At 44.8% G+C, this 26,502-nt stretch overlaps 1 protein-coding gene across 5 annotated transcripts; it reads right to left on the reverse strand.

Moving 5' to 3' along the window:
* Positions 1–129: 129 nt before the first annotated feature.
* On the reverse strand, positions 130–25,795 carry PDCD10 (programmed cell death 10). Of its 5 annotated transcripts, none has more exons than XM_078784633.1 (9): positions 25,725–25,795; positions 22,658–22,752; positions 19,533–19,669; positions 19,229–19,282; positions 18,789–18,906; positions 11,701–11,827; positions 3,064–3,145; positions 1,651–1,733; positions 130–1,476 (listed from the first exon to the last, which is right to left on the reverse strand). In XM_078784633.1, exons 3-9 carry the CDS (start codon positions 19,617–19,619, stop codon positions 1,389–1,391), a joined length of 639 nt encoding a protein of 212 aa, XP_078640759.1. In that variant the 5' UTR covers positions 19,620–19,669; positions 22,658–22,752; positions 25,725–25,795; the 3' UTR covers positions 130–1,388. The 5 variants fall into 5 exon arrangements, with proteins under 5 accessions (XP_078640759.1, XP_067984778.1, XP_067984779.1 ...); XM_068128677.2 differs by having other exon boundaries at positions 22,669–22,752; positions 25,725–25,791; XM_068128678.2 differs by having other exon boundaries at positions 22,669–22,788; positions 25,725–25,782.
* Between the last annotated feature and the right edge of the window lie 707 nt (positions 25,796–26,502).

Below are 26,502 nucleotides of genomic sequence, written 5' to 3' on the forward strand. Positions count from 1 at the left end.
ATAACTGTTGCATCATCTCACCAAGTAAGACTATCACTGCAAAACCCAAGGAACTGATGTATAGAGAGTGAAGTGCCAAGGTGGATAATACAGCTAGCAAAAGCAAGAAAATAAAATCGAACTAAAATGTACATTAAATGCATTTTATTATCATTTGATTTTCCATGTGCAGAAAAATCGGTCCTGCTGTTGAGTGATGACGTTGGCGCATAAACTTGCTGCTTCGACAAAGATGTTGCCAACACCGACATATGGAGGCCCACAGGGCCTAGAATTGGTTGAAATTAAACGGTGCTCCAGATTTTAAATTACTGCAACTGAGGTTTACACCACGATGCACTTTGGCCTTCTTTGACCATCGATGCAATCGATGCTTTTAAAACCCCCTGGGGAGGGAAGGGGCTGGTGGATGTGCCGGCTGTACAAAAAAAAGTGACAAAATGCATCTTATCGGTGTGGTAATAGTTGGCATAATTAAAGCTGCAAAAATAAACAGAATTTACATGCAACAGACTTGGAACCTCAACCCTTTGACAATTAAAAAGTAATTGCCAGGAATTTCCAAGGGTTAAAATTCGAGCTTTGATGAAAACGGATAGGACTGCAATATACGTAATGCTCGATGACCAAAACAAATACAGAAAGAAAAAAAAAAGAAGAAAATTTTGTAAAACGACCCAACAAAATAAAAACAACATACAAATCAAATAATGTTGGGTCCACGTTACAAGAGCTGATTGCACAGAAATTTAGCTTTCAGCGTTTCGGGTAAATACAGGCTACAATATCAGAAATACATTTGTTATCAAAAATAGGCCAACATCTTCAACATGACGTCAAAATTCGAATGTCAGACATTTGGAGACAATGGCCATTGCAAAGTAAAAGCACCCAAGACCTGGCATCGGTTCATTCACCAAACCGCAGTCCACCATTGCTTTCTGTACGGGGGTCAGGTTGCCTCTGCCGCCCATCTTACACCTCGTTTGGTCAATGTAGGGTATAATTTTCAAGTTAGAGATGTAGGGAGGCCGAGGAGAAAGGCTGAGGGGTTTGGTAAGATGCGCGAGAAGATCATAAATATAATATCAATAACCCCCATTCATCCTTTCCTGAAAAACAACTGGCAAAGTCCGTTTGCTCCTTTCATTGAGATAACCAAAACAACAGTCATGTGCATGGACCGCTCCTGGTGTTGCTTCCATAACATAATCCCAGCCCAACCCATTACAATCTCTACGTCCTCACCCCTATGCCTTTCTATATGTTACACCTCTACCTGCCTTCTTCCTCACCCTCCACCCTTTACCCTCCCCGCCACCTCCTCCCCCTCCCCCACATCATTAATGAGGTCATGGTGTATGGTGTAGCACAGCATAGCAGTCCCTCTAGCCCGTTCCCACAATCTTGAACGTTTGTAGAATGGCGCTGGTCTGGTGAATCAATCTGTTAGCACTTTCATATACTGTGGCACTCCTAATGGAAAAAGGGAGAAGAGAAGGAAAAAGTAAAATCATGATTGTGGGGTTGGAGGGGGAAGTGATGTAAGTAGTGAGAAGGAGCTAAAACGAAATGGACATCCAATGATAATGACAGCATGATAATGAAGGACGTGGGTGTAAATTTATGTTCAAGCTCATGTTAGAATACCTGCCATCCTTGAAGTACGTTTTCAGGGAGTCACTGAAGCTTTTCGATTGCATTACAAACTCCTTCTTCTGATGTTCCAGTACCTGCAGGTTAAGGACAAAAAAAGATGAACCACAAGCAATTTGGCAATATGGCTTTCTGGCAGCAACTGCCATTTTTTAAGCATTAAAACTGAATCTGTTGCTGATCTTGCAAAGGACAGCAACAGGAACAATATAAGGGAAGAGGTTAGAAGAGACAGATTACATCAACAAAAGTTAAAAGGCAGTAAAAAAAAAAAAAAAAGTCCAAAACAAATAACAAAGATAAACCAAAAACTAGAGTGAAGTCGATAATGAGCCAATCGCAAATCTCCACACTTTCCACATCTTACTATAATTCACCAAATGTCCGTCCGTCTGTTCGAAGGTACCGCAAAAACGGCTCAACCGATCGCAACGATATTTTGGGTGGGTATTCCTGGGACCCCTGGAGTAAAATAGGCTAAATTGTTTTTCCAATTTTTCCAATTTTCCAGTTTTTCCAAACACGATGGAATAATATTTACCGATATAAACAGTGATGTGGCTTTTGTTGAAATTCTACAAATACTGTTTATTCTACGTACCAGGAGAGAGTAGATCGACTCCTGACGAACTCTTCCTATATAAACGTGTGGCTCCGAAGTAACATGGCAGCATGTGCAAAGTGACTGAGAAACAGGTGTAGCGGCCGCTTCTGTGTTACAGATTCGGCGCCCACTCTTCACACATAAACGTGCGACTGAGAAAGACGTGTAGCGGCCACTTCCGTTTTGCAGAATTCAATCTTTTTTCAAAATGTGTGCCATGTACTGTTTATATTTTGATGATTTGCGTGTGATATGATTCAACGGATGTTTATATGAATCGTTTAAAATAAAAAAAGCCTTCGATTTCTGATATTTTGCCTTTTCATTTGGGCTTCCTAATTGAAGCCCCGCCCATAGTAAAGCAAAGTTGAAAAATGTCAGAAAGTTCCACATCAAATTTTGAGTTGAATGTTTTTCCCATTTTGACTCCTGTGACCCAAAGTCCCCACCCCTTGAGGCATGAACCGGGATCAAATCCAAAAAATCGTTACACATTCCATGCATCCACTAATGTTGATTGCAAATACAAGGTTTCATTAAAAAAAAGTTTTTTAATGTGCTGGTAATTGCATTTTTTTGGTATTTGACCTTTTGACCCTGCCCCAGGGGGCATGGCCAAAATGATACTGCTCTTGCTCATTCTGCCAGGTGGTGATCATAACTACCAAGTTTGGTGAATTTCCACCCAACCATTGAGGAGACAGCAAGACAAAGTGATGGACACGATTACAATATCACCCCATTTTGTTTTCAAAAAACGTGGGGATAATAAACAAACATGTTGCTGTGAAATTCAGACTTACCCTGCGCTTGTTCTGTTGAGGGTATGTGCGGCACACCAAATTTACTGTGTCAAGGAGGTCCTTAATGGCACTTGCAGTCTCCCTGCAAAGTGCGTGAATGGGCAAGAACAAAAAAGTGCAAAACTGATATCAAACAACCACAGTTTATCTTTGTGATAAAAGTAAACAAGTTCAAACATAATGAGACACATGGAATATCATACTGCATTTGCCCTTCTGGCTTATTACCTCTGCCACCAAAGGCGGATGGAGGTTTGTTTGTTAACAAAATATCTCAAAAAGTTGTGGATGGATTCGGACGAAATTTGGCAGAGATGTAGCGTATGTGACAAGGACGAAATGATTAGATTTTAGTGAAGATCCGGATTCGGATCCGGCTAGTAGAAATTTCTGAAGTGATTCTTCACCATTTGGAGATCGGGCCAAAAACGATACATAGCAGGATATTCAAAAAGTTATCGATGGATTTGGACGAAACTTGTTGGACAGGTTGTGTGTGTGACAAGGAAGAAGAGATTCGATTTTGGTTAAGATCTGAGTATGGATTCGGATATGAGAATTATTTAATTTTTTAAGTGATTCTTCACCATTGAGTGATATGGCCAACCAGGAGAAGGTACGCTCTCTCCTGAGTGCCGTTCTAGTTGCCGTTATTAGTCCCCTACCGGTGTACACCGGAGGGGACTATAGGTTTGCACGCCGTCCCTCCGTCTGTCAGTCTGTCAGTCCGTCACGCAAAGAACAGTTTTCCGGACTTTTTTTCTAAACGTTTAATGCTAATGATTTCAAACTTGGTACATGGTTTCCTCATGATAAGTTACAGATCAAGTTCGAACTTCACGACGTTTCGATCATTTTTGACAAAGTTATGGCACTTTGAACTTTGGTAATTCTGATAATTCTGATGATCCTGAAGTATTGCAGCGCAATAATAATTCTGATAATAATTCTGAAGTATTGCAGCGCAATACTCAGAATGCTTGTTTAGTTATGTTGTTGTTTCTACCACGACCATATTTTCACGCAAATAACCCATGGGCAATACATTAAACCGTGCGGAGCGAGTGCGTCGGGAAGCGTGCGGAGCGAGTGCGTCGGGAACCGTGCGGAGCGAGTGCGTGGGGAATTATCAGAATTATCATCAGAATCATCAGATCAGATCTCAGTCTCAGATAATTCTCAGTGCCATTTTAAGTTTTAATTTCCTATAAAAACCAATTTCTCTGCAATAATAGGACCGATTGAGATAAAATTTTCACCATATGATGGACTCGGTCTGTAGAATATTTTAATGGTAATTATGACGTCACAGGTCACGTGGTTCGGTCGCCATATTGTTTTTCGTGAAAACACGAAAACCCATTTTTCTCTGCAACGGCTGAACAGATCGAGGCCAAACTTTGCAGGCAGAATCGCATACCCATGTCGAACAAAAAAGTCAGCGAGCATGACGTCATGCATCACATGGTTTCAGAGTTATGACGTTTTTAAGCATGAACCTTTAAAACCGAGCCCCTCCCTCATTTTTGATCCAATCGAGGGGAAACTTCACAAATCTGTTGAGCATGTCAGTCTACTAAAATGTCCTTTTGGAATTTGCGATAGGGCACGTGGTTTGGCAGATATCGTTAATTAAAGGAAAAAAAAAAATGGATATCTCTTGAATCGCCAGTACCTCAGACCGTGAGTTGGTAATAATTTATATAATTCACACAGTGCAATACGTGCGTGCAGGCCGCTCCACGGAGCGACCTTGCGGGCTTATCAACGAGGCGAGGCGTGACACACATGTGTCTCAGCATACCTCAGATCAAGTTTGAAAACCAGCATCATCCGTGCATAAATTTGCATATTCGATCATTTTTGACAAAGTTATGACACTTTGAACTTTGGTCGGGGACATGTATTGCAGCGCAATACTCAGAATGCTTGTTTAGTTATGTTGTTGTTTCTACCACGACCATATTTTCACGCAAATAACCCATGGGCAATACATTAAACCGTGCGGAGCGAGTGCGTCGGGAAGCGTGCGGAGCGAGTGCGTCGGGAACCGTGCGGAGCGAGTGCGTGGGGAAGCGCGCGGAGCGAGTGCGTGGGGAAGCGCGCGGAGCGAGTGCGTCGGGAACCGTGCGGAGCGAGTGCGTCGGGAACCGTGCGGAGCGAGTGCGTCGGGAACCGTGCGGAGCGAGTGCGTCGGGAACCGTGCGGAGCGAGTGCGTCGGGAACCGTGCGGAGCGAGTGCGTCGGGAACCGTGCGGAGCGAGTGCGTCGGGAACCGTGCGGGGCGAGTGCGTCGAGAAGCGTGCGGAGCGAGTGCGTCGGGCATCGTGCGGAGCGAGTGCGTCGGGAAGCGTGCGGAGCGAGTGCGTCGGGAAGCGCACGGAGCGAGTGCGTCGGGAAGCGCGCGGAGCGAGTGCGTCGGGAAGCGTGCGGAGCGAGTGCGTCGGGAAGCGTGCGGAGCGAGTGCGTCGGGAAGCGTGCGGAGCGAGTGCTTCGGGAAGCGTGAGGAGCGAGTGCGTCGGGAGGCGTGCGGAACGAGTGCGTCGGGAAGCGTGCGGAGCGAGTGCGTCGGGAGGCGTGCGGAACGAGTGCGTCGGGAAGCGTGCGGAGTGAGTGCGTCGGGAAGCGTGCGGAGCGAGTGCGTCGGGAAGCGTGCGGAGCGAGTGAGTCGGGAAGCGTGCGGAGCGAGTGCGTCGGGAGGCGTGCGGAGCGAGTGCGTCGGGAGGCGTGCGGAGCGAGTGCGTCGGGAGGCGGGCGGAGCGAGTGCGTCGGGAGGCGGGCGGAGCGAGTGCGTCGGGAACCGCGCAGAGCGAGTGCCGGGGACACGTGCAGTAAGCACGTCATTATCTCATGCAAGGCAAAGTGAGTGTCGTGCACACATGCAAGAATGAAACCGGCCAAGCGAGTGAATCATGTGCAGAGGCAAGGTGAACAATGTCCCGGGCCGAAGAGAGAGTCCCAGAACACGTGTACAGCCAATGGAATAGAAGGAGAAGAGTAATGCAGTGCAGGCACGTACTGAGGCCCGGGAGAAGGTCCAACCAAGAGAGGAGCACATGTCCTCAGTGAAACCGGCAAAGAGAGAGAGTCATGCAGGCACGTGCTGAGTGAACCCGGCAGAGAGAGAATAATGCAGGCACGTGCTGGGTCAACAATGTCCGAGAGACAGAGAGAGACAGAGACAGACAGACAGACAGACAGACAGACAGAGAGAGAGAGAGAGACAGAGAGAGACAGAGAGAGACAGAGATAGTAATGCAGGCACGTGCTGAGTGAACCCGGCAGTGAGAGAGAGAGAAAACCGGTGTGCAAGGCCTTTTGTCAGGGCCCTGGCAAGGGGTGGGGCTGCTGTTTGAGGGTCTCCGGGCTCCCATTTGGTGGAGCCCGTCACTCCGCCCCTACAAGCTCCCCCCGAAGTTCCTCAGCTCCGGTTGGTGCATTTCGCAATTGTCTTTGGTCTGTCTTATGTCCTTCAAGACTTTAAATCAATCTGTGGATGCAATCTTTGTGCATCTGCCTGGTAAATTATCCCTTTTGAGTGGAGGGCCTATCTTTCCCTTCCCCAACACATAAAGACATACCAACCCGAAATAAGGGAAAGGGATAAGATAATGGTCTGCAATGAAATAACTATTCTAAGGGCCCTGTATGGTGGTTGCCATTACTTTTTAGTGGTTTTAGTGGTCATCACTCTCGTCCTCTTCTCCAAAAATCAACCCACTTTTTCGATAACCTCCAGTTTAAATTCAGCCATGATACTTACATTTTCTTTTACTTCTAAATAGGAAGAGTACTCGTCCCAAGTGATGGGAAAAGCTGGCATAGGATCCCGCTCCCCTCTCTTCTCCCTCCCCCAATCCCCTCGCCTCCTTCTCCCACCACCGCATCCCCTCTCCCCTCCTCCTCCCCTCTCCCACCCCCGCATCCCCTCTCCCCTCCTCCTCCCCTCTCCCACCCCCGCCACTCATGCAATACCTTGGAGTTCACTTAGTATGCACGCAAATGGGCCCGCTAGGTTTCATGGTTTTGGAGTTATGGAGGAGACTGACACACACACACACACACACACACACACACACACACACACACACACACACACACACACACACACACACACACACACACACACACACACACACACACACACACACACACACACACACACACACACACACACACACACACACACACACACACACACACACACACACACACACTTTTATTATTGTAGATGACAGCAGACATTCTACGGAAGGGACTTGCAATGGTATGGCCAATTTGCTGGAATGATATAAAATTCTACAGCCTGCTGGGTGCTTATACATTTCTAATAGACGAGCAGCATGGTTTGGGGTTATATCGGTACCGGAAACAATGCTGGTTTTTAACACATCTGTACAGTAAACTTTAATTATTACAACAACCCTTTCGCAAGATATGCATTTTCATGGCAAATGATTTATTTACGGCAGTTGTATTTGAAAAGCGCAGTCTGTTGGTCCTTGACAACAAAGCTGTGTCGACTGCTGGAAATATGAAGATCGTGCATCTCCTGGTCATGTGGAGAAGAAAGTTCGGTTGTGTTCAGTTACTAAGCAGCTAGCTTGTGCTCACCAAGCCAGCCATTCCTAATCAACGGTTTTGATTGGAGTGCTTGCTTGAATGCTTAAAGTCACTTGGTGAGCACTCTACGACAAACTTGGTAACTGAACACAACCCAAGCATGCGGGGTATACCAGTGTGCGGGTTATATGTGCCAGATTTTTATTTTTTATTATTAACACTTTTTCCACAGGTCTGGGATATACCAGGGGGTGGGGTATTTGTGTGAACATATGGTATTATCACTACTACTACTACAACTACTACGACAACTAGTACTACTAGTATTTCAACTACTACTATCCCAATCAACTTCTTGTGAGGTCGGTCGGAGAAAGTATTTTTTTTGTCGCAAGTCTTTCACGAACTGACTGGCCAGGCCTGATGTTTAACTGAAAGCGATTTGGACATTAAATTTTTAGTTTTGGACATAGACTCCTTTAGAGAAGGACTGGAACGTCCCATGCTCGGGGTTTGTAACTTGAATCTGAAGGATTAACTTAAGTCCTGGGCTAAAATGACTTCTAGAAGGGCTAGAGACACGATCTCGGGGTCAAAATAGGGGTTTTTGAGGACGGCGAGTTCAATAGCGACATTTTCAACACCACCTGGGGTCATCTTCAAGGTCAAAAGGTCATATTTCAAGGTCAAATTAGTGAATTTTGGCAATTTTTGCCCGTTTTTTGTGTCTAACTCATAAACGGTGAGAGATGGCTGATTATAATAAGAGGCAAGTTTGTAGAGCTGTCCAAATGTAATATATATCGTCATATATCGTATTACACAAACATACAAACCATAGACTCCTTTAGAGAAGGACTGGAACGTCACGACCTCGGGGTTTGTAACTTGAGTCTGAGTTCCCATTTTCTATCTCGTTTTCTATGAATGCCTCGTTTTCTATGCAAATACCACAGCACTTTACTATTGGATGGATTGGAATGAAATTGACATATGGCATGTAATTTATGTAATAAAATAAATAAATAAATAAATAAATAAAAGATAATAGTCTGTATTATAACAAATTCGTTTCCCTCGAAAAAATGATTTGAATATACATTATTTTTTTCCATTTGGAAACTTTATTTTTAAACAAGTTTGTTTTTAATTTTTTTGATTTGTGTATTCATTATTATTTATTTTAAAATTAATTGTGATATTTCACATTTAATATCGGAAATCAGCAAAATAATATGCTTCTCTTCTCTTTCAGAAGCTGCCTCAGCTGTAGTTGGTGCTGGCGGTACTGTGATTTCTTTGATATGTGACAATTGCAATACCAATCGCAGTGTTTATTCAAAACTTGGAGGACCGGGAAGTTGTCAAGTGCTATCGATTCAAGAGCAATCTATGTTCTTAGTGTACGACTACGTGCACACCTTCAAAAATGTTCGCAACAACTGGATTACTGTTGCTGGCCAGACACTCTCATTTGTCGTACATGGCAATGAGTACAAAGCTTACTGGAGTGATATTCGGAAGCTTTATGAGATCGACCGAGCTACTCCTATTCGCTTAACCAAGCTGACGCACACCGCTGTTTTTCCCAAGCACCTTCAACGCCAGAGCGTACCCTTGGTATGTCAGGTGTTCAATGACAAGACTGTCGCTGCCTTAAAGACCTTCAAGGATTCACTGGGCATCAGCGAAGGCACCATCATTCTCACTCAGACAATGAGTGAGTGGTTCAAGATGATGAATGTGAAAGACCGTTTCTCAGCTATCCATCTGCGCGACGAATCCAGACAGCCTTGGAGAGCAGACTGTACAAGTTTCACTAGGCTGGAGGAGGCATGCCAAATTATATCTACCTGCGCATGGCAAGGAGGTGGTGGTCGTAAGCTGAAGCTAACTCGGCAAACTGCTGAAGCCTTCACTGTGTCCACACGTAATAATGTGGATGCTGCCAAATTTCTTCTGGCAGAGAAAGACTTTGACTACGTTCTTCCTGCTGTATTCGCGGATGAAGCCTTGGAAAAGTTTTTCGGCCAAGCCAGGCAAAGATGCGGTGGAAACTTCTACATTGACGTAGTTGACATTATGGCTGCAGCTAAAATTGCAAATTTGCAGACACTCGTTAAGCATGACATTATGCCAGAATCTAGTTCTCGTGTGCTTGTTTGCGACAAGAATTGTGGTACTTCCATAAATCCAGATGAGCGAAGTGAACTCATTGACGAGATCACTCCTCATGACACTCAGGAACTCTTGACGTCTGATGATGCCCTTAAGCATAAAGTTGTTTATTTGGCCGGATACCTTGTTCATAAATATGGTGATAGCACCAGTATGGAGGAGATCGTGGATGATGAAGATGGTAACGAGGTGTCATCTGAGTTCCTAGATAATTTGAATAGAGGTGGACTGAGTGTGCCGACTATGTCAACCGTCTTCTTTGTACATAATGCCTATAATTTGCATGGCATGACTAAAATGCGTTGCCGCTTTCATTTTGCTGAGCTGTTATCCTTTGTAGATGCACCTTTAGCTAGTAATAATGCAGCATGTACTACTTTAGCTAACATTCTATTGAAAGCTCATGTCCTCAATGTCAGTGACAAAGAAAAGGCTGTGGGATGCCTCAGGAGGCAAGAAAAGATCTCCAACGAGCGATAGCTCTCCAACTAGTGATAGACATGGACATAGTTGTAATAGACATTTTTTACAAAATATTATTGAAAAACGGTGCATTGTTATTATTCGAATGTGTATTTGCTGTATGTTTGTATGTTTGTGTAATACGATATATGACAATATATATTAAATTTGGACAGCTCTACAAACTTGCCTCTTATTATAATCAGCCATCTCTCACCGTTTATGAGTTAGACACAAAAAACGGGCAAAAATTGCCAAAATTCACTAATCTGACCTTGAAATATGACCTTTTGACCTTGAAGATGACCCCAGGTGGTGTTGAAAATGTCGCTATTGAACTCGCCGTCCTCAAAAACCCCTATTTTGACCCCGAGATCGTGTCTCTAGCCCTTCTAGAAGTCATTTTAGCCCAGGACTTAAGTTAATCCTTCAGACTCAAGTTACAAACCCCGAGGTCGTGACGTTCCAGTCCTTCTCTAAAGGAGTCTATGGTTTTGGACAAGTTTCTTTTTAGCTTCCTTGTGATAACTCGCCTACTTCGCGTAAGACATGGTGGCATCAAACATCCACCGACAACTTGTGCTGGCAGACAGTTCCTCTGGCTTCACATCCTTTCACTGATTAAATGCCAGGCATGCAAAATACCAGGGTGGCAGTTTATAGCTGGGTCAACATTTTAACGCAGGCTAGACACCTCACAGGTGAGTGCACATCCGGCCAGCCTAGGAATTTACAAGGATAAAAGTAAATGATGAACACGCATAAGGTAATTGGGATTCTAACCTGGGTTACCCACAACATGAGCCAGAGGTCAGACAGGAACACTTATAGAATGAATGATCGTTTTAAGGCCATTTTCCCCGCTAAAGCGGGGGTTAGCCATGCGGGCCCCATGACAATCATGGTTCCCTGTTTGAGGCCATGTTTTTATGGCCGAATGCCCTTCCTGACGCCAACCCTTGGTCACGCTCTTACGATGCGCAGGGATACGGTGTACCTATTCTAAACCGGGGTACACACCGTGATCATTCATCCCAGCAAGCTGGTACTCAATTTGCCGACCTCGGAAGGATGGCAGGCTGAGTCAACCCCCCTGGCGTTAATTCAGCCTTCGACCGGGATTCGAACCCAGGATCCTAGGATCCCAAGCCGGCACCCTAACCGCTAAGCCAACACCAGGCTACAGGAACACTTATAGGTGAAACCAAAATAACAAAAGTGAAAACTTGCACCGACAGTTAGAAAAAGACAATTTTTAACATTGCTTAGAAGTAAAAAGAGGTAACTTTTAAAAAAGTAGTGGGGAAAAAAATGTTATTGCAGTGCATGGAAACAAGTGGGAGTGAAAGCCACAGTGGACGAATGACCTTTTAAATCCAAAAGATCAATGCAAACTAAATTATACCATGACTAACAATTACTTTGCCAGCGTACTTGATAGTGTGCAGAAATCGTGTCCTGTCCCCGATCTCATCTGGGATGCGACTCAAGATGAGAATCAAGCCGTGAGCTTTCGCATTGAGGTCGCGAAACTCGGCCTCTGGCCGGTTAATGGCACACTCTGGACGTGCACACGTGCAAGCAGACATTTCATTCGCATGCAGATACACTTAAATCAGCACCACAGACATGACAATTCAATGGGAAAAGTAAACAGAAAGAGGCTGCTTCGATAACTACATCCATTTCTCCTTTAAAGTAAACTTCAAAAAAAAAAGTGCACTTTGAACCTCCAACCGAAACAGGTAAGTATGCATTTCCCATGTTACACACCGCCTCCCACAGTCACCATCATGTTTACTTAATCAGCAGGCAAAGTTGTTTTCAGGATCCCATGCAATCTTATTAAAGAGGACATGAGATCACTTCAATTTTTTTAGCATTATGTAAGGCTCATGGAGGAGATAAAACTCAAATCAAATATATACGGATACAGACAAATATGCACAAGGATACACTAGGAACTTCGGCCCCACACCCCACTCATCTCCAATGCATCCAGGTACCTATCAAATTCCAATTTAAACCTACCCACCCCTCCACTGCCACTGCCTCACCAGAGCAATGGATTCTTCTGCTGGAATAGAACCATATTCTTTCTTTCGAACGGAATACAGCCAAGCAGAGCTAAAGAATGTTCAAACTGCATCTACTTCGGAAGAACAAAGTCACAGTGATAGTGATGGTGTTGAGGACAACGTGATCAGGGAAGGCCGAGACTTGTGTGAATCTGGCCATTGGGGAAGAAATGCCGATAGCACGTGAACGCATGTGCTGCCAGAACTGTGATTTACTATTCGATGAATTTGTCAACAGTATGACCAGTTCCTATGTTGTGAAGCCACTTGTTTGCAAACTCTCTGTTCCCTGGATATTTATCCACATTTGGGATATGGAAAAACTTTTACGACACTTTCCGCCCTCGTTGACATTATATATATATATATATATATATATATATGCCCGACACTCCGGCAGTGCTTTCTGTACTGATGTTGTGACGTCACTTTTTTTGTCACAAAATTGCGCTCTTGCGATAGCCCAATGGCAGTGAACAGTGTATAGGGATTTGCATTGTCCAATATTTCTTAAAATACAACGATATTAAAAGCAATATTTCAGGGAAAATTAAAGAAGAGGTATTTTTTTTACTCATGGACTTTCTTCAAAGCTATGGGTTTAATTACGCTTTGAAAAGGCATTTCCTCCTCCCCATGTATGCCAAACGATGGGGGGTTATCTATACTCTAATCCTTTAAATCAGGGGTCTTCAAACTGGAGGAGGAGGGTGTACAACAACAACAACATGCATTTTAAGGCCATTTTCCCTGCAAGAGCAGGGGTTAGCCTTGCGGTCGCCATGACAATCTTCTCCATTTTGCCCTATTTTCTGCATCTCTCCTTGTTAACCCCCTTGCCCGCATGTCTTCTTCCACCATCTTTAGCCAAGTCTTTCTCGGTCTTCCCCGTCTTCTACTTCCTTCTACATTCATTTCCATCACTCTTCCCAACCAGTCACTTTCATCCTTCCTCAACACATGACCAAACCATCTCAACCTGTTCCTCTTCACAGCATCAATCACAGGCAATATTCCCATCATCTTTCGCAATTTATCATTTGTCTTCCTCTCTCTCTCAGCGACACTCCGCACATCCACCGAACCATTCGCATTTCCACCCTTTCCAGCCTTCGTTGCTGCTCCACATTCATGACCCATGTCTCGCTCCCATAAATCATAACACTTCTCACACATGCAGCATACACCTTTCCCTTCAGCTTCAACGACACTCCCCTCCTCATCAGCACGCCACTCAGTTCCCGAAACTTCTTCCATGCACATCTCACTCTCGCAACCGTTGCCGAGTCTGATCCACCTTCTCCATTCAGCATGTCTCCGTGGTAGCAAAATGTTTTCACACCTTCCAGCTTCACGCCGTCTCCAAGACCCAACTCAACATTTCCTCCATCTGCAGCTTCCTCTGTGCACACCTTACATTTGAATGTAGCTGCCACACTCGTTAATGACCCTCTCAGACCACTACATTTTTGATGAACCCACTCAGCGCACATTGTACATTGAATGGAGTTCACTCCGACACCCTTCCTGCACATAGCACAGGGCCACTTCCCAGTTCTTTCCACCTCACCACATGCTTTACCACTTGCCATCACCTTCGTCTTTCCTATATTCACCTTCAGACCTTTTGTCTCCTTACTTTCCTTCCACTTGTTCATCTTTTCCTTCAGTCCATCCATACTTTCCGCAATCAACACCAGATCATCTGCATACAACAACTCCCACGGTAAACCCTCCTTTACGGTCTGAGCCAGCACCTCCATCACAGCTACAAATAGTAGTGGACTTGGTACCGACCCCTGATGCACTCCCACCTTCACCTCAAACTCACCACTGTTCCCGTCCTTCGTCCTTACAGCTGTGCGCGCTCTATTGTACATTGCCATCACAACTCTGATCAACCATTCCTCCACTTCTAACTTCCTCAATGCCCATGTCAATACTTCGTGTGGAACCCTATCGAATGCTTTCTCCAGATCAACAAACCCAAGAAACAACTTCTTCCTCATCTCCATGTACTTCTCCTGCAACAGCCTCACAATAAAGAGCGCGTCTGTCGTTCCTCTTCCTGGCATAAATCGAAACTGCATTTCGTCGATCTTCACCTTCTTTCTTATCCTCCTCTCCAACACCCTTTCCAATACCTTCATTCCATGCTCCAATAACTTTATCGCTCGGTACGAGCCACACTCCAGAGGGTCACCTTTCCCCATGTATAGAGGGACAAGGGTACGCAGTTCCCAATCCACTGGAATGCGGCCTTCTTTCACCACCAGATTACAGATCTCTGTCATTCTCTTCACACCCCAACTTCCTGCTGCCTTCAACACATCTCCCACAACTCCCGTCGGCCCTCCCGCTTTTCTACTCTTCATTGCTTTTATCGCTTCCTCAACTTCCTTCTCAGTTATCTTCTCTGCCGGTCCTAAAACTGGGTTACTCTCTATGTTGCCATCCCATTCATTCTCTGTATTCAACAGCATTTCCACATATCTTTTCCATCTTCCTTTAATTCCATCTGGGTCCACAACGATTTGTCCCACTTCATCCTTCAAGCAACTCACCCCCATCACATCACACCTCTCTTTCGCTATCTGCTTTGCAATCCTGAATACCATTCTTTGACCCTCTTCCGAATCCAAGCGTTCTCCGAACATTTTCCTACATGTCTCCTGCGCCTTTGCTACCTCTTTCTTTCCAGCCTTCTTGGCTGCCTTATAACTTTCATGCTCTGCCTTTTCTGCTCCCGTACCCTTTGCCTTCTGCCACTCCTTGAACTTCTTCCTCTTCTCGTGAATCCTCTTTCCAACTTCATCATCCCACCAACATGTTTCCGAGTGCCTCGGTGGTCCTTTTGTCCATCCACGTACCTCACAAACGGCTCCCAACAGACTATCTTTCATTGACATCCAACCACTTTCAAGCTCAACCACATCATCCTCGACCCGACTCAGCTTCTCTTTTAATGCCTCCCTTACTGTCACCTCTTTCAACCTCCACACCTTCATTCTCGGTTGGTACTTCACCCTCCAAGCTCTCCTCGCACCTTTCACCCTTATGTCGCAGACAACCAAGTAGTGCTGTGAAACAGCCTCCTCCCCGGGATCACCTTTGTGTCCCGGAGGTGCCCCCTATCTCCCCTACGCACCATCAGGTAGTCAACGGTTGTCGTCGACCCACCTGACGTGTATGTAACAAGCTTATTATCCCCTTTCTGGAACTGAGTATTACAAATCAACAAATCAGCTCCATCAGCAAACTCCAAAATCCTTTTACCTTCTCCATTTCTCACACCATATCCGTAACCCCCAGGAACTCCCTCAAAACCGTCCATACTCCTTCCCACATGTCCATTTAGGTCTCCTCCTACCACAACAACTTCCTCATCTTTCACGTTTTCCATCAGCTTCTCTATCGCACACCAGAACTTGTCCTTCTCTTCATCGCTCCGACCAACCTGCGGAGCATATCCCGAGATGATGTTCACCAAGAGCTTTCCAATCATCATTTTCACCATCATCAACCTATCACTCACTCTGGTCACACTCACCACACTGTCTACAAACTCCTCAGACAACAGGACACCAACACCATTCACGCCCTCCGGGCACCCTTGCCACACAAACTTGTATTTCTGTCCCTGCCTACCCTTCACCATTCTCACACCACTTCCCTTCCATCTCGTCTCTTGCACACAACATATGTCCACTCTTCTTCTGACCAATACTTCCACCACTTCTCCTGATCTCCCTGTCATTGTCTCTACATTCCATGTCTCAAACCTCAGAAACCGATCTCCACTTTGGGCTGTACCCTGCCCATATGGAGTTGTAATTGTCATGGTTCTCTTTTTTTTCCCTACGGGGAGGGTGTAATTCAGCATTTTTTTGTGGGGGTAGGTGAAAGTGTTTAAAGAATGAACCATCAATGACAATGATGTCACAGCAAAAGTAGAATTCCTTGGTATGTGATAAGGTAACATGCAGAAAGCACACTTTCAGGATTCTGACCTGGCAACCTTGCGAAAGGCTGGTGGTGACTATCAGATTCTAATAGAGCCCTCAAAATCCTTGTCCCATTTGCCACAACCTATCGCTGTGAGGCTGGCTCTTTATAGAATGATCAACATTAAAACCAATGCAAGAAAAAGATCCGCTCTTGCTTCTGACCTGCGATGTGCTCTAGCTGCACCAAAGCTTCACATCTCAAAGCTGATGAAGAAGAAGCAATTTCAACCATCACACTGATACCCTGGTGTTGGGCTAGTGGCTAGGGTGTCAGGTTAGGATCCTAGGATCCTGGGTTCGAATCCCGGTCGATCGCTGAATTAACGCCAGGGGGGTTGACTCAGCCTGTCATCCTTCCGAAGTCGGCTAATTGAGGACCAGTTCACTGGTAATTCCCTGTTTGTCGTTAAAGGCGGCAAAAAGGGTTGGCGTCAGGAAGGGCATCCGGCCGTAAAACATTGCTTCAAAAAGGGGACCGAAAAACAACAACAACCACGGTTCCCGAAAAAGGCCAACCCCCGCTTGCGGGGAAAAATGGCCTCTAAAGGTGGTTATTTTTTTTTATTATACACTGATACCTCATCAATGTACAAAATGCAAAAATGTACACATGGCAATGTACAAAAGAGCGCGCACAGCTGTAAGGACGAAGGACGGGAACAGTGGTGAGTTTGAGGTGAAGGTGGGAGTGCATCAGGGGTCGGTACTAAGTCCACTACTATTTGTAGCTGTGATGGAGGTGCTGGCTCAGAACGTAAAGGAGGGTTTACCATGGGAGTTGTTGTATGCAGATGATCTGGTGTTGATTGCGGAAAGTATGGATGGACTGAAGGAAAAGATGAACAAGTGGAAGGAATGTATGGAGACAAAAGGTCTGAAGGTGAATATCGGAAAGACTAAGGTGATGGCAAGTGGTAAAGCATGTGGTGAGGTGGAAAGAACTGGGAAGTGGCCATGTGCTGTGTGCAGGAAGGGTGTCGGAGTAAACTCCATTCAATGTACAATGTGCGCTGAGTGGGTTCATCAAAAATGTAGTGGTCTGAGAGGGTCATTAACCAGTGTGGCAGCTACATTCAAATGTAAGGTGTGCACAGAAGGAGCTGCAGATGGAGGAAATGTTGAGTTGGATCTTGGAGACGGCGTGAAGCTGGAAGGTGTGAAAACATTTTGCTACCTCGGAGACATGCTGAATGGAGAAGGTGGATCAGACTCGGCAACGGTTGCTAGAGTGAGATGTGCATGGAAGAAGTTTCGGGAACTGAGTGGCGTGCTGATGAGGAGGGGAGTGTCGTTGAAGCTGAAGGGAAAGGTGTATGCTGCATGTGTGAGAAGTGTTATGATTTATGGGAGTGAGACATGGGTAATGAACGTAGAACAGCATCGAAAGCTGGAAAGGGTGGAAATGCGAATGGTTCGGTGGATGTGTGGAGTATCGTTGAGAGAGAGGAAGACAAATGATGAATTGTGAAAGATGATGGGAATAGAGCCTGTGAATGATGCTGTGAAGAAGAACAGGTTGAGATGGTTTGGTCATGTGTTGAGGAAGGATGAAAGTGACTGGTTGAGAAGAGTGATGGAAATGAATGTAGAAGGACGTCGAGGACGGGGAAGACCGAGAAGGACTTGGCTAAAGATGGTGGAAGAAGAAATGCGGGCAAGGGGGTTAACAAGGAGAGATGCAGAAAATAGGCCAAATGGAGAAGATTGTCATGGGGACCGCAAGGCTAACCCCCGCTCTAGCAGGGAAAATGGCCTTAAAATGCATGTTGTTGTTGTTGTTGTTGTACACTGATACTTCATCAGTGAAGTATTGCTTGTCATGGGTTTGAACTTACTTAAGATGGGGCTTGTGACATCAGAGCATAAGGATTGTTTGTTCATTGTCGTTTTTTTCTAACACTCAGAATCTAAGTTGATGTTTATTTTCATTATAACCAATGGATGGAGAAATCGTAAAGTTCTGCTTTTCCTTTTCCTTCCTAATTTTCCTTTACTCACATTTGCCTGTTTTTTTCTAAGGAGAGATAATTACAGATTTGCTGGATCGCTGAAGGGGAAACACTCCTTTAAATGCTGACTGACCTTCCAGCAAGGAAGCAGCAAGTACCATTTTTTAAAATCATGGATATCATTTAGTCGGGGTACCAAACGGCCGTCCTACCAGACTCAGAGCGGATGCTTTCAACCATTATGCCACTAAGTCTGGTTTAAAAAGGTCGTTGCATCAGCAAGCTCAATGTCACCTCATCAAAAACAAAAGTGTGCAATTTCACACAGCCATATAAAAAGGTTATATATGGTAAAAATCAGACGCTGCAAGGATTCTCAGGCCAAAGTAGACAGCTCAGACGTCAGGAGCGAGCACCGCCTTTTGAAGCTTGTATAAATATTCTGCTTAATCACCAGGAAGGAAAGTCACAGGATGGAGTAAACACACCGTGTACGAATTCCCGTGACATGCGTAACATCGTCTCCAAGAAGTTCACATCCATTCCCTTCTTTTGCAAAACGCCCAGAACAATCTCCTCTGTGAGGCCGTGGTGAGCAGTTTCTGCCTGGCCAGACACATTGCATGGAAATAAAGTTTGTAACAAAAAAACAAAAAACATTTATGGGCACAAAAGTGGTGAGGAACTACTAACATTGACAGTTCATGCCACCACCGGGTGCTGCAGGTATGAATTACTGATATTAGGAACATTCCGATCAACCTGAAGCTTTTATGCAATGACCTTGGGAAAATTGGAATTTAATATTCTAGTCAAGTATTAAACCAGATTTAAAAAATATAAATAAATAAAAACCAATGTCCGAGTACACAAAATGATACCGTCATTGCCAAATAACATCGTCTTGAGGCAAGGACGAAGCAAATACCTTGAAGAATGCTGCACGTAATGTTTGTGCCGCAGACAGGTTCGTATTCTCAAGCTGCTCGAGGAAAGTCACAGGTAGAGGGAGACAAAAATGTACGATGTAAGAAAGAAATACAAGGACAGAGTTGGATGGGCCTGGATGGTGTCACAAATCAAGTTCTGCTTATACACGCAGAAAAAAGAGGAAGCTTCTGACCTCATGTTAATTGGTTAAATGCAGACTTGTTCCATGAGCCTCATACCGAGTAGGCCAATGCTCCCACCCCCACCCCCCAAGCAAAGCATAAAATACCAGTATGCCCTACCTCTCTGAATATTGGGCTCATGATAACATGCAGAGGCATGGCAGTGGCCATGTTGGCAGAGTCCACGTCCACTCGTGTCTCAGCCATTATCTCCTCGATGCTCACCTTACTCCTTCACCTCTTGGTTGTAGTCCTGACTGTAAAAGAAAGGTAGTTTTAAATAAGACAAGACCTTTAGGAAGGCACCTAGCCAAGTAAAAAAGGAAATGCCCATGACTCAACAAACAAGAGAAGACAAGGATTGGGGTTTCTAAACTTCCCCTCTGCCTTGATATTTCTCCCTACATCTATTCCTCCTCTCTAAACTCATTCCTGAAGTATCAATCCTTTTTGGCCCTGTCAATGGTGAAGACTCAATTACAAAAATTTTAAAAACCGTATCCGAATCCAGATCTTCAGCAAAATCCAATCATTTCGTCCGTGTCACATACCCAACGTCTCCACCAAATTTTGTCTGCATTTGTCCACAACCTTTTGGGACATCCTGTTCACAGACAGACAGACAAGGGTGAAAACATAACCTCCGCCGACCTTCGGTGGCAGAAGTAATGTAATTGCCAGTGAATTCGCCAATCATCCCCGGTCTATTTAATATCACTCGGGAAGTGTCAGTGGACATCGGCCACAACGCATATGCGCACTTGGACTTCTCTGGCCCCTATAGATTGCCTTCCGCATCACTTGTTTTCCCCCCTCAGTTACGCTCTACATATGAGGATGATGCGATGATGCAATCACACATTCGGCAGAGTTTCTCCGATCCTTCTTGGTAGCATTATGACTACTAGTGAGGTACCCGTGCTATGCACGGGTGAGAGTCCAGAAGCAAACAGACAATGCAGAAACGTTGAATGTTAAAGCATGAAACCAATAAATTCCACATTCCTGTAGCACCTTCAGTCGCACGTCAGACATGGACAGCACGTTCGTGAAGGACTTCCATGAAAAACGTACCCATTGGCAAACAAACGGGTACGTTTGTTCCATACCCAGTCAATGGCGAATCTGCATATGGCGATCCGCGAATTCATGTTTAGAAAGTAGAAACCGGCATGGCATTTCGTCATTCACTTGAACTCGATATCTCTTTTTTCATTCCAAGCAGCATAACTCCAATCACAAATTAAATAACATTAATATAAAAAATAAACTTTTAACAACATTCGTGACATAAACAAATATTTAAATCCTGATGTGAAGTTCCGTACGGTTGGGTGAATACAATTACGAATTCAAAATCGTAATTGTATTCACTCAACTCCAATCATCAATTGTTACTTAAACAAAACTATTAACACGATTAACGTTTAACGATTTAACATTACGATTGAATGATGGTTGTATTTGGATATTATCAAACCCGCACATTGCCGTCATCTGTCCACTTCCGCATTCGCAGCAGGTTCATAATTGTCATCAAAATCGAAACAGTATTTGTCGAATTTAAATAAAAGCCACATCACTGTTCATATCGGTAAATATTGTTGCGGATATGAGGACTGTATATTTTTTGATTGTGTATTATTATTATTATTGTTTATTCTGCGCCCCCCTGCCTCCGGAGCTGTGTTAAGGTGAAAGGGCATCCCATAATTAGTCCACAAGCATACACGTCAGCCAAATAATAGAATACCTCTGTTTGATAGTTATCTCTTATTATGTGTTTTTAGAGTAAGGCTGTGTCTCCCATTAATTGAAATACTCCATTGCACCAGTGAAAGAGATAGATTCCCTTCATTCCCACTCCCAACACTTCCATTCCCCCCTTTCCGTCAATTGCAATTCGCATTGCCAACTGCATGTTGGGCGGTTTTCCCTTCATCCGCCATTGACCACGAGGCAGGGTTGGGGAAGAAAGGCGGGTCCCCACCTCGTCAGAGAGGGGAGGAGTGATCCAGCCCCACTCGACCAGCCATGAACAAGGGGTTTGGCTTGAGAGGGCGGGGAGAGAACGTTTGGGGGAGGTTCGCAAAGGTTGAGGGGCGGGGCCTATATAACCCACGGCGGGGGTGTTCCCAAAGGAGATGCACTTTGAGTTGGTCACAAAGAGTTGGTCGTCAAGAGAGAGTCGTGAAGAGTCAGTCAGTGGAGTCGGTGGTCAGTTGGTTGCGGTGAGGAGTCGGTGGTGGCGGTCAGTGGTTGCGTTGGTTGCGGTGAGGAGTCGAGGAGGGAGGAGATCAGAAGACAGGAAGGCCTTGAGTTGGACTAAGCAAGAGAGGAAGTTGTTGGACTGGGTGGGACTAAGAAAGAGAGAGAAAGAGTCCTGAAGCTTGTGAGGGAAGGAGAGAGAACCCGTCACACCAACCCACCAAGCTCCGCGTTGGCTCCACCAAGCGTTCACCTCCACCAAACCTCCACCAAGCTCCACGTTGGCTCCACCAAGCGTTCACCTCCACCAAAGCTCCACCAAGCTCCGCGTTGGCTCCACCAAGCGTTCACCTCCAGCCATCCACCTCCTGCCATTCCTGTCATTCCCCGCGTGAGTCAGTGTCTTTGTTTGTTCTGTCCTGGGAATAAGTTAAGTCTGTATAACTATAAGCTAGTATTTGCACTGTGTCACCTGCGTCTTATGTGTTGTAAATAAACCTTGATTGCTCCGTTTTGCTTGTGGAAATAATAAATCCCATTACTCGTCTGTACGTCTTCTCGTTTTATTCCTTTTCCTCTTTGCATTGCGTCGTTTTCGTCTTTTCCCTATTGACTAGCTGCGGTGCGATCCGGCCAACGTTTGGGAGATGAATCGGGTGAGTCGGGGATCCTGTAACGGTCGCGGCAATACCACCGCTCGGTCATCATAACATCTAAACCGCGATCTGTAACAATATCATTCCATCATGTTTGGAAAAACTGTAAAATTGGAAAACTTGGAAAAACAATATAGCCTATTTTACTCCCAGGGGTCCCAGGAATTCCCACCCAAAATATCGTTGCGATCGGTTGAGCAATTTTTGCGGTACCTCCGAACAGACAGACGGACATTTGGCGAATTATAGTAAGATGTAGCGTATGCTAGTTTGGATTGTATCAATTTTGATTCGCCATGCTTTTGAAGAAAAAGCCAGCTATAGGACAGCCTGCACAGACTGCAAAGCTATGGCATCCAGTTCATCATGCAAGGGACACACCAAGTCCAAACCTGAATGAAGGAGCTCAGAGGACAAGTCTGCTACAGCGGCAGTCTCCACTCCCACTCTCGATACATCTGTGGCTTAGAGTTCAGCTGCAACGACAGCCAACGATGAACTAACAGCTACAACTGCCGACAAGCCGCATACAAGAGAAAGAAAAAGTAAAGACTGTCATGACTGGAAAAAGGCAATGGTTAGAGTACAAAGAAGATGCAGCGGCAAGATCATGGGGGGTGGGGGAGGAGGATGGGATGCAAAGATGGTTTAAACATCCAAACACCAATCTGCACAGACATCCCTAATGATAATTTCCTTATCAGAGGACACAGTGGAATCTGACGATCCCTCAAATTCCATCCTAGCATGGTGGTCATCTGGAAGACAGACCAGGAAATGTGCACCCAACCACAAAGGCCCATAAAGAGTGCCAAAGACATTGATAAATCGAATGAAAGTGGCAGAGTGCTTTTGATCAGGGTCAGCTTTTTGGGGGGTTGAAAAATATGGGATGCAGGTAGTTTTTAAGGGACACTTGCACCCTATGCAACTGGGTTTTGCAGAAGTATTTAAACTCCTGAAAATGTCATTTATAGGCAGTACAAAAACCAACATTTTCGGTATGACATGAGGGACAGCACATATATTTATGCTTTCAAGGAGAGTAATACCGATTCATGTTAGCAACAGATTCAGTTTCAGCAAACAGCCTTTTCAGGTCGTAAATAAAACCAACTGTCTACAATAATTGTATGCCTTGTATGTATGCAATGCAATGCAATGCAATGCAAATGCAATACAATAATTGTATGCAATGTCTACAATTATTGTCAAGAGAATGTTAAATGCATGGAGCAGAAAAACATGTCTTTATATGAAAAATATTTAGGTCTTTATATGACATTTGTTCAGCGGGGCTGGCACTGGCAGCATGGCTAGGAACAGGGGTAGGAAACTTGCAGCCCGAGGGGCCGAGATTCTATCTGGTCCGCATAGACACATTGTTCAGACTTCACACCTGAGGAACGCTAGACAGCTCCATGATGATCTGGCCCACCACGAGATAAAGGTTGCTGACCAATGGCCAAGGCCATAGAGGTACGCACACACTCATCTAAGCCGTCTAACCTGGGTTTGAATGCCGATCCAGCTATAAACAGTCATCCTGATGTTTCGTAGGCTGTGTTGTTCATCAATGTGTGTGTTGTCCCTCGGATGGACGTCAAAAGGACGTCTCGTCTGCCAGCATTAGATGGTAAATGATAAAAAATCCCACGGTGTCCTTTGCGAAGAGTAGGTAAGCTATCGCTGGCACCATAATCAAGTTACTAATTCCTACCCCCAACTACTTAGGTAAGCATCTGGGCTAGGCAAGCCGGTTTGTGAAAGACGTAGGCCAAAAACTTCCCCTGGCCAACCCTACAAGCACATGGGATTAATTGGGCCTGTTAAAGAAGAAGAAGATTGGTCATTATTTCAGAGAAATATTTGGCAAAAAAGAGAAAAATGAATCATGTATTTGTAGATCTTGAAAAAGCACATGATAGAATACCAATAAGAGTTGTAGAATGGGCACCGACGAAGCATGGAGGGATGGAAGTGCTTACAAGGGTAGTAATGCCAATGCATCAAAGCCCCAAAGCAGCAGTGAGAACAAAATGCAGGTGTAGAGAACGTTTTGATGTGAGTGTTGGTGCACATCAGGAATCCGCACAAATTCCACTATTATTTATTCTCGTGTCAGGGAAACTCACGAAACAGATCAGAGTAGAATTTCCTCAGGAATTATTATTTGTGGACGATTTAGTCTTGACAGCCGATTCCTCAATCGGTGGAACTTGCACCTGAATACAGCCTATCTGCACCTCAATCAGTGGAACGTGTACCTGAATACCACCAACCTGAACCCCAATTGATGGAACATGTACCTGAATACAGCCTACCTGCACCTCAATCAGTGGAACGAGTACCTGAACACAGCCAACATGCACCTCAATCGGTGGAACGTGCACCTGAATACAGCCTACCTGCACCTCAATCGGTGGAACGTGTACCTGAATACAGCCTACCAGCACCTCAATCGGTGGAACGTGCACCTGAATACAGCCTACCAGCACCTCAATCGGTGGAACGTGCACCTGAATACAGCCTACCAGCACCTCAATCAGTGGAACGTGTACGCGAATACAGCCTACCTGCACCTCAATCAGTGGAACGTGTACCTGAATACAGCCTACCTGCACCTCATTCAGTGGAACGTGTACCTGAATTATTCAGGTACACGTTCCACTGATTGAGGTGCAGGTAGGCAGGTAGTCTGTATTGAGGTGCAGGTAGTCTGTATTCAGGTACACGTTCCACTGATTGAGGTGCAGGTAGGCTGTATTCGGGTACACGTTCCACTGATGGAGCTTGAGGTGCACGTATTCTGTATTCAGGTACACGTTTTCTGTATTCAGGTACTCGTTCCACTGATTGAGGTGCAGGTAGGCTGTATTCAGGTACATGTTCCATCAATTGGGGTACACACAATTACATTGGGGTACATTGGTGAATACAGCCAACGTGCACCTCAAGCTCAATCGGTGGTTATACTTATAGGTAGTGTTTATGATAGCACTTGGTAACGATTGGTCTGTTCAGAGACCTGGATTATTACAACACAAGATCGTCATTTCCTTTATCATTATGCTTCGTCCATGACACACGGAAATTGTGCTTTACACGTTAATTTGACCAAGTTTAAGAGGAGACACAAAGTCCGTGTGAACTTCGACCTCAAACCTGAGGTTCACGGTTCAAGGTACGAATCGCGACTGCAGACCAGGTGACCGGGTCTCTATTAATACTTAACTGTAGGAAAAGGCCTTGTTTTTTTTCCCCCCCTCACCCTCGCAATCCCCACCCAGAACCCAAGCAGACTCACCGCAAACGGACACAAACGTATAAACATACTTCAGACGAGTCTGCCATAACAACTCCGAATTCACAAAACTAAATGCAAGGGACAGTCAGTTTTCACCGAAATAATTTTCGAAATCACTCTGTCATTCGCCAAAACACTTACAGAAAAAGTTTCGGTCGTGAGAGGATGCCGGAAGAACAGCACGGACCGTGATGACGTCATCAAATTTGTATAATTATTAATTTATTGATGTTGATACAATCACATTTTCGGAGATATACTAGATTCTGTCATTTTATCTTCTTTATTATATTGTAATCGTAAGCGATGAGTCCAGCGATCAACAAACCAGGACAATGCCAAGGAGATGATAATACACCGCCTTAAAGAGCATCTATCACGATTTAACATAACGTTTCACGTAATTGCTTATCCAAAAATGGAATATATCTTAACATAGCACAGTGAAAAATAAAAGTCATTCAAAAAGGATTCATATCGGATTTCAATTTTACTTCTTCGCGTCTTCGCCCTCTTCTTCATCAGATTGTTCCACTTCTTCTTCTCTTGCATACTCATCATCTTCTTGTGAAAATCTTCAAAGGAGTATTCCAGGCTTCCAGCCTATCATGAAGATGATCATTTTGTGTGCATGTTGTAGTTGGGAGTTAGTCCAAATTCATGTTGCAAATAAGTTTATTCAGCTGGTTCGGGATTTGTTATTGGAATCTAGCGTGTCACTACTTACCACACCAGCACGAGCAGGAGCAGGGCGGTTGTTCCATTCGGGAATGGAACGTTGAACAAAGGCAAATTTGTCAACGATACCCCTTGGTTGAAGGGTCAGATTGCCGTTTCCGTGTTTTAGTTTTGTTAAAGAAAGCACTTGAACAACAAAAAAAAAAGAATATATAGGTAAAACCCGAGGAGCTAGACTAGT

Source organism: Myxine glutinosa, chromosome 9, assembly GCF_964187855.1.
Source record: "Myxine glutinosa chromosome 9, kmMyxGlut1.1, whole genome shotgun sequence".
Lineage (NCBI taxonomy): Eukaryota > Metazoa > Chordata > Myxini > Myxiniformes > Myxinidae > Myxine > Myxine glutinosa.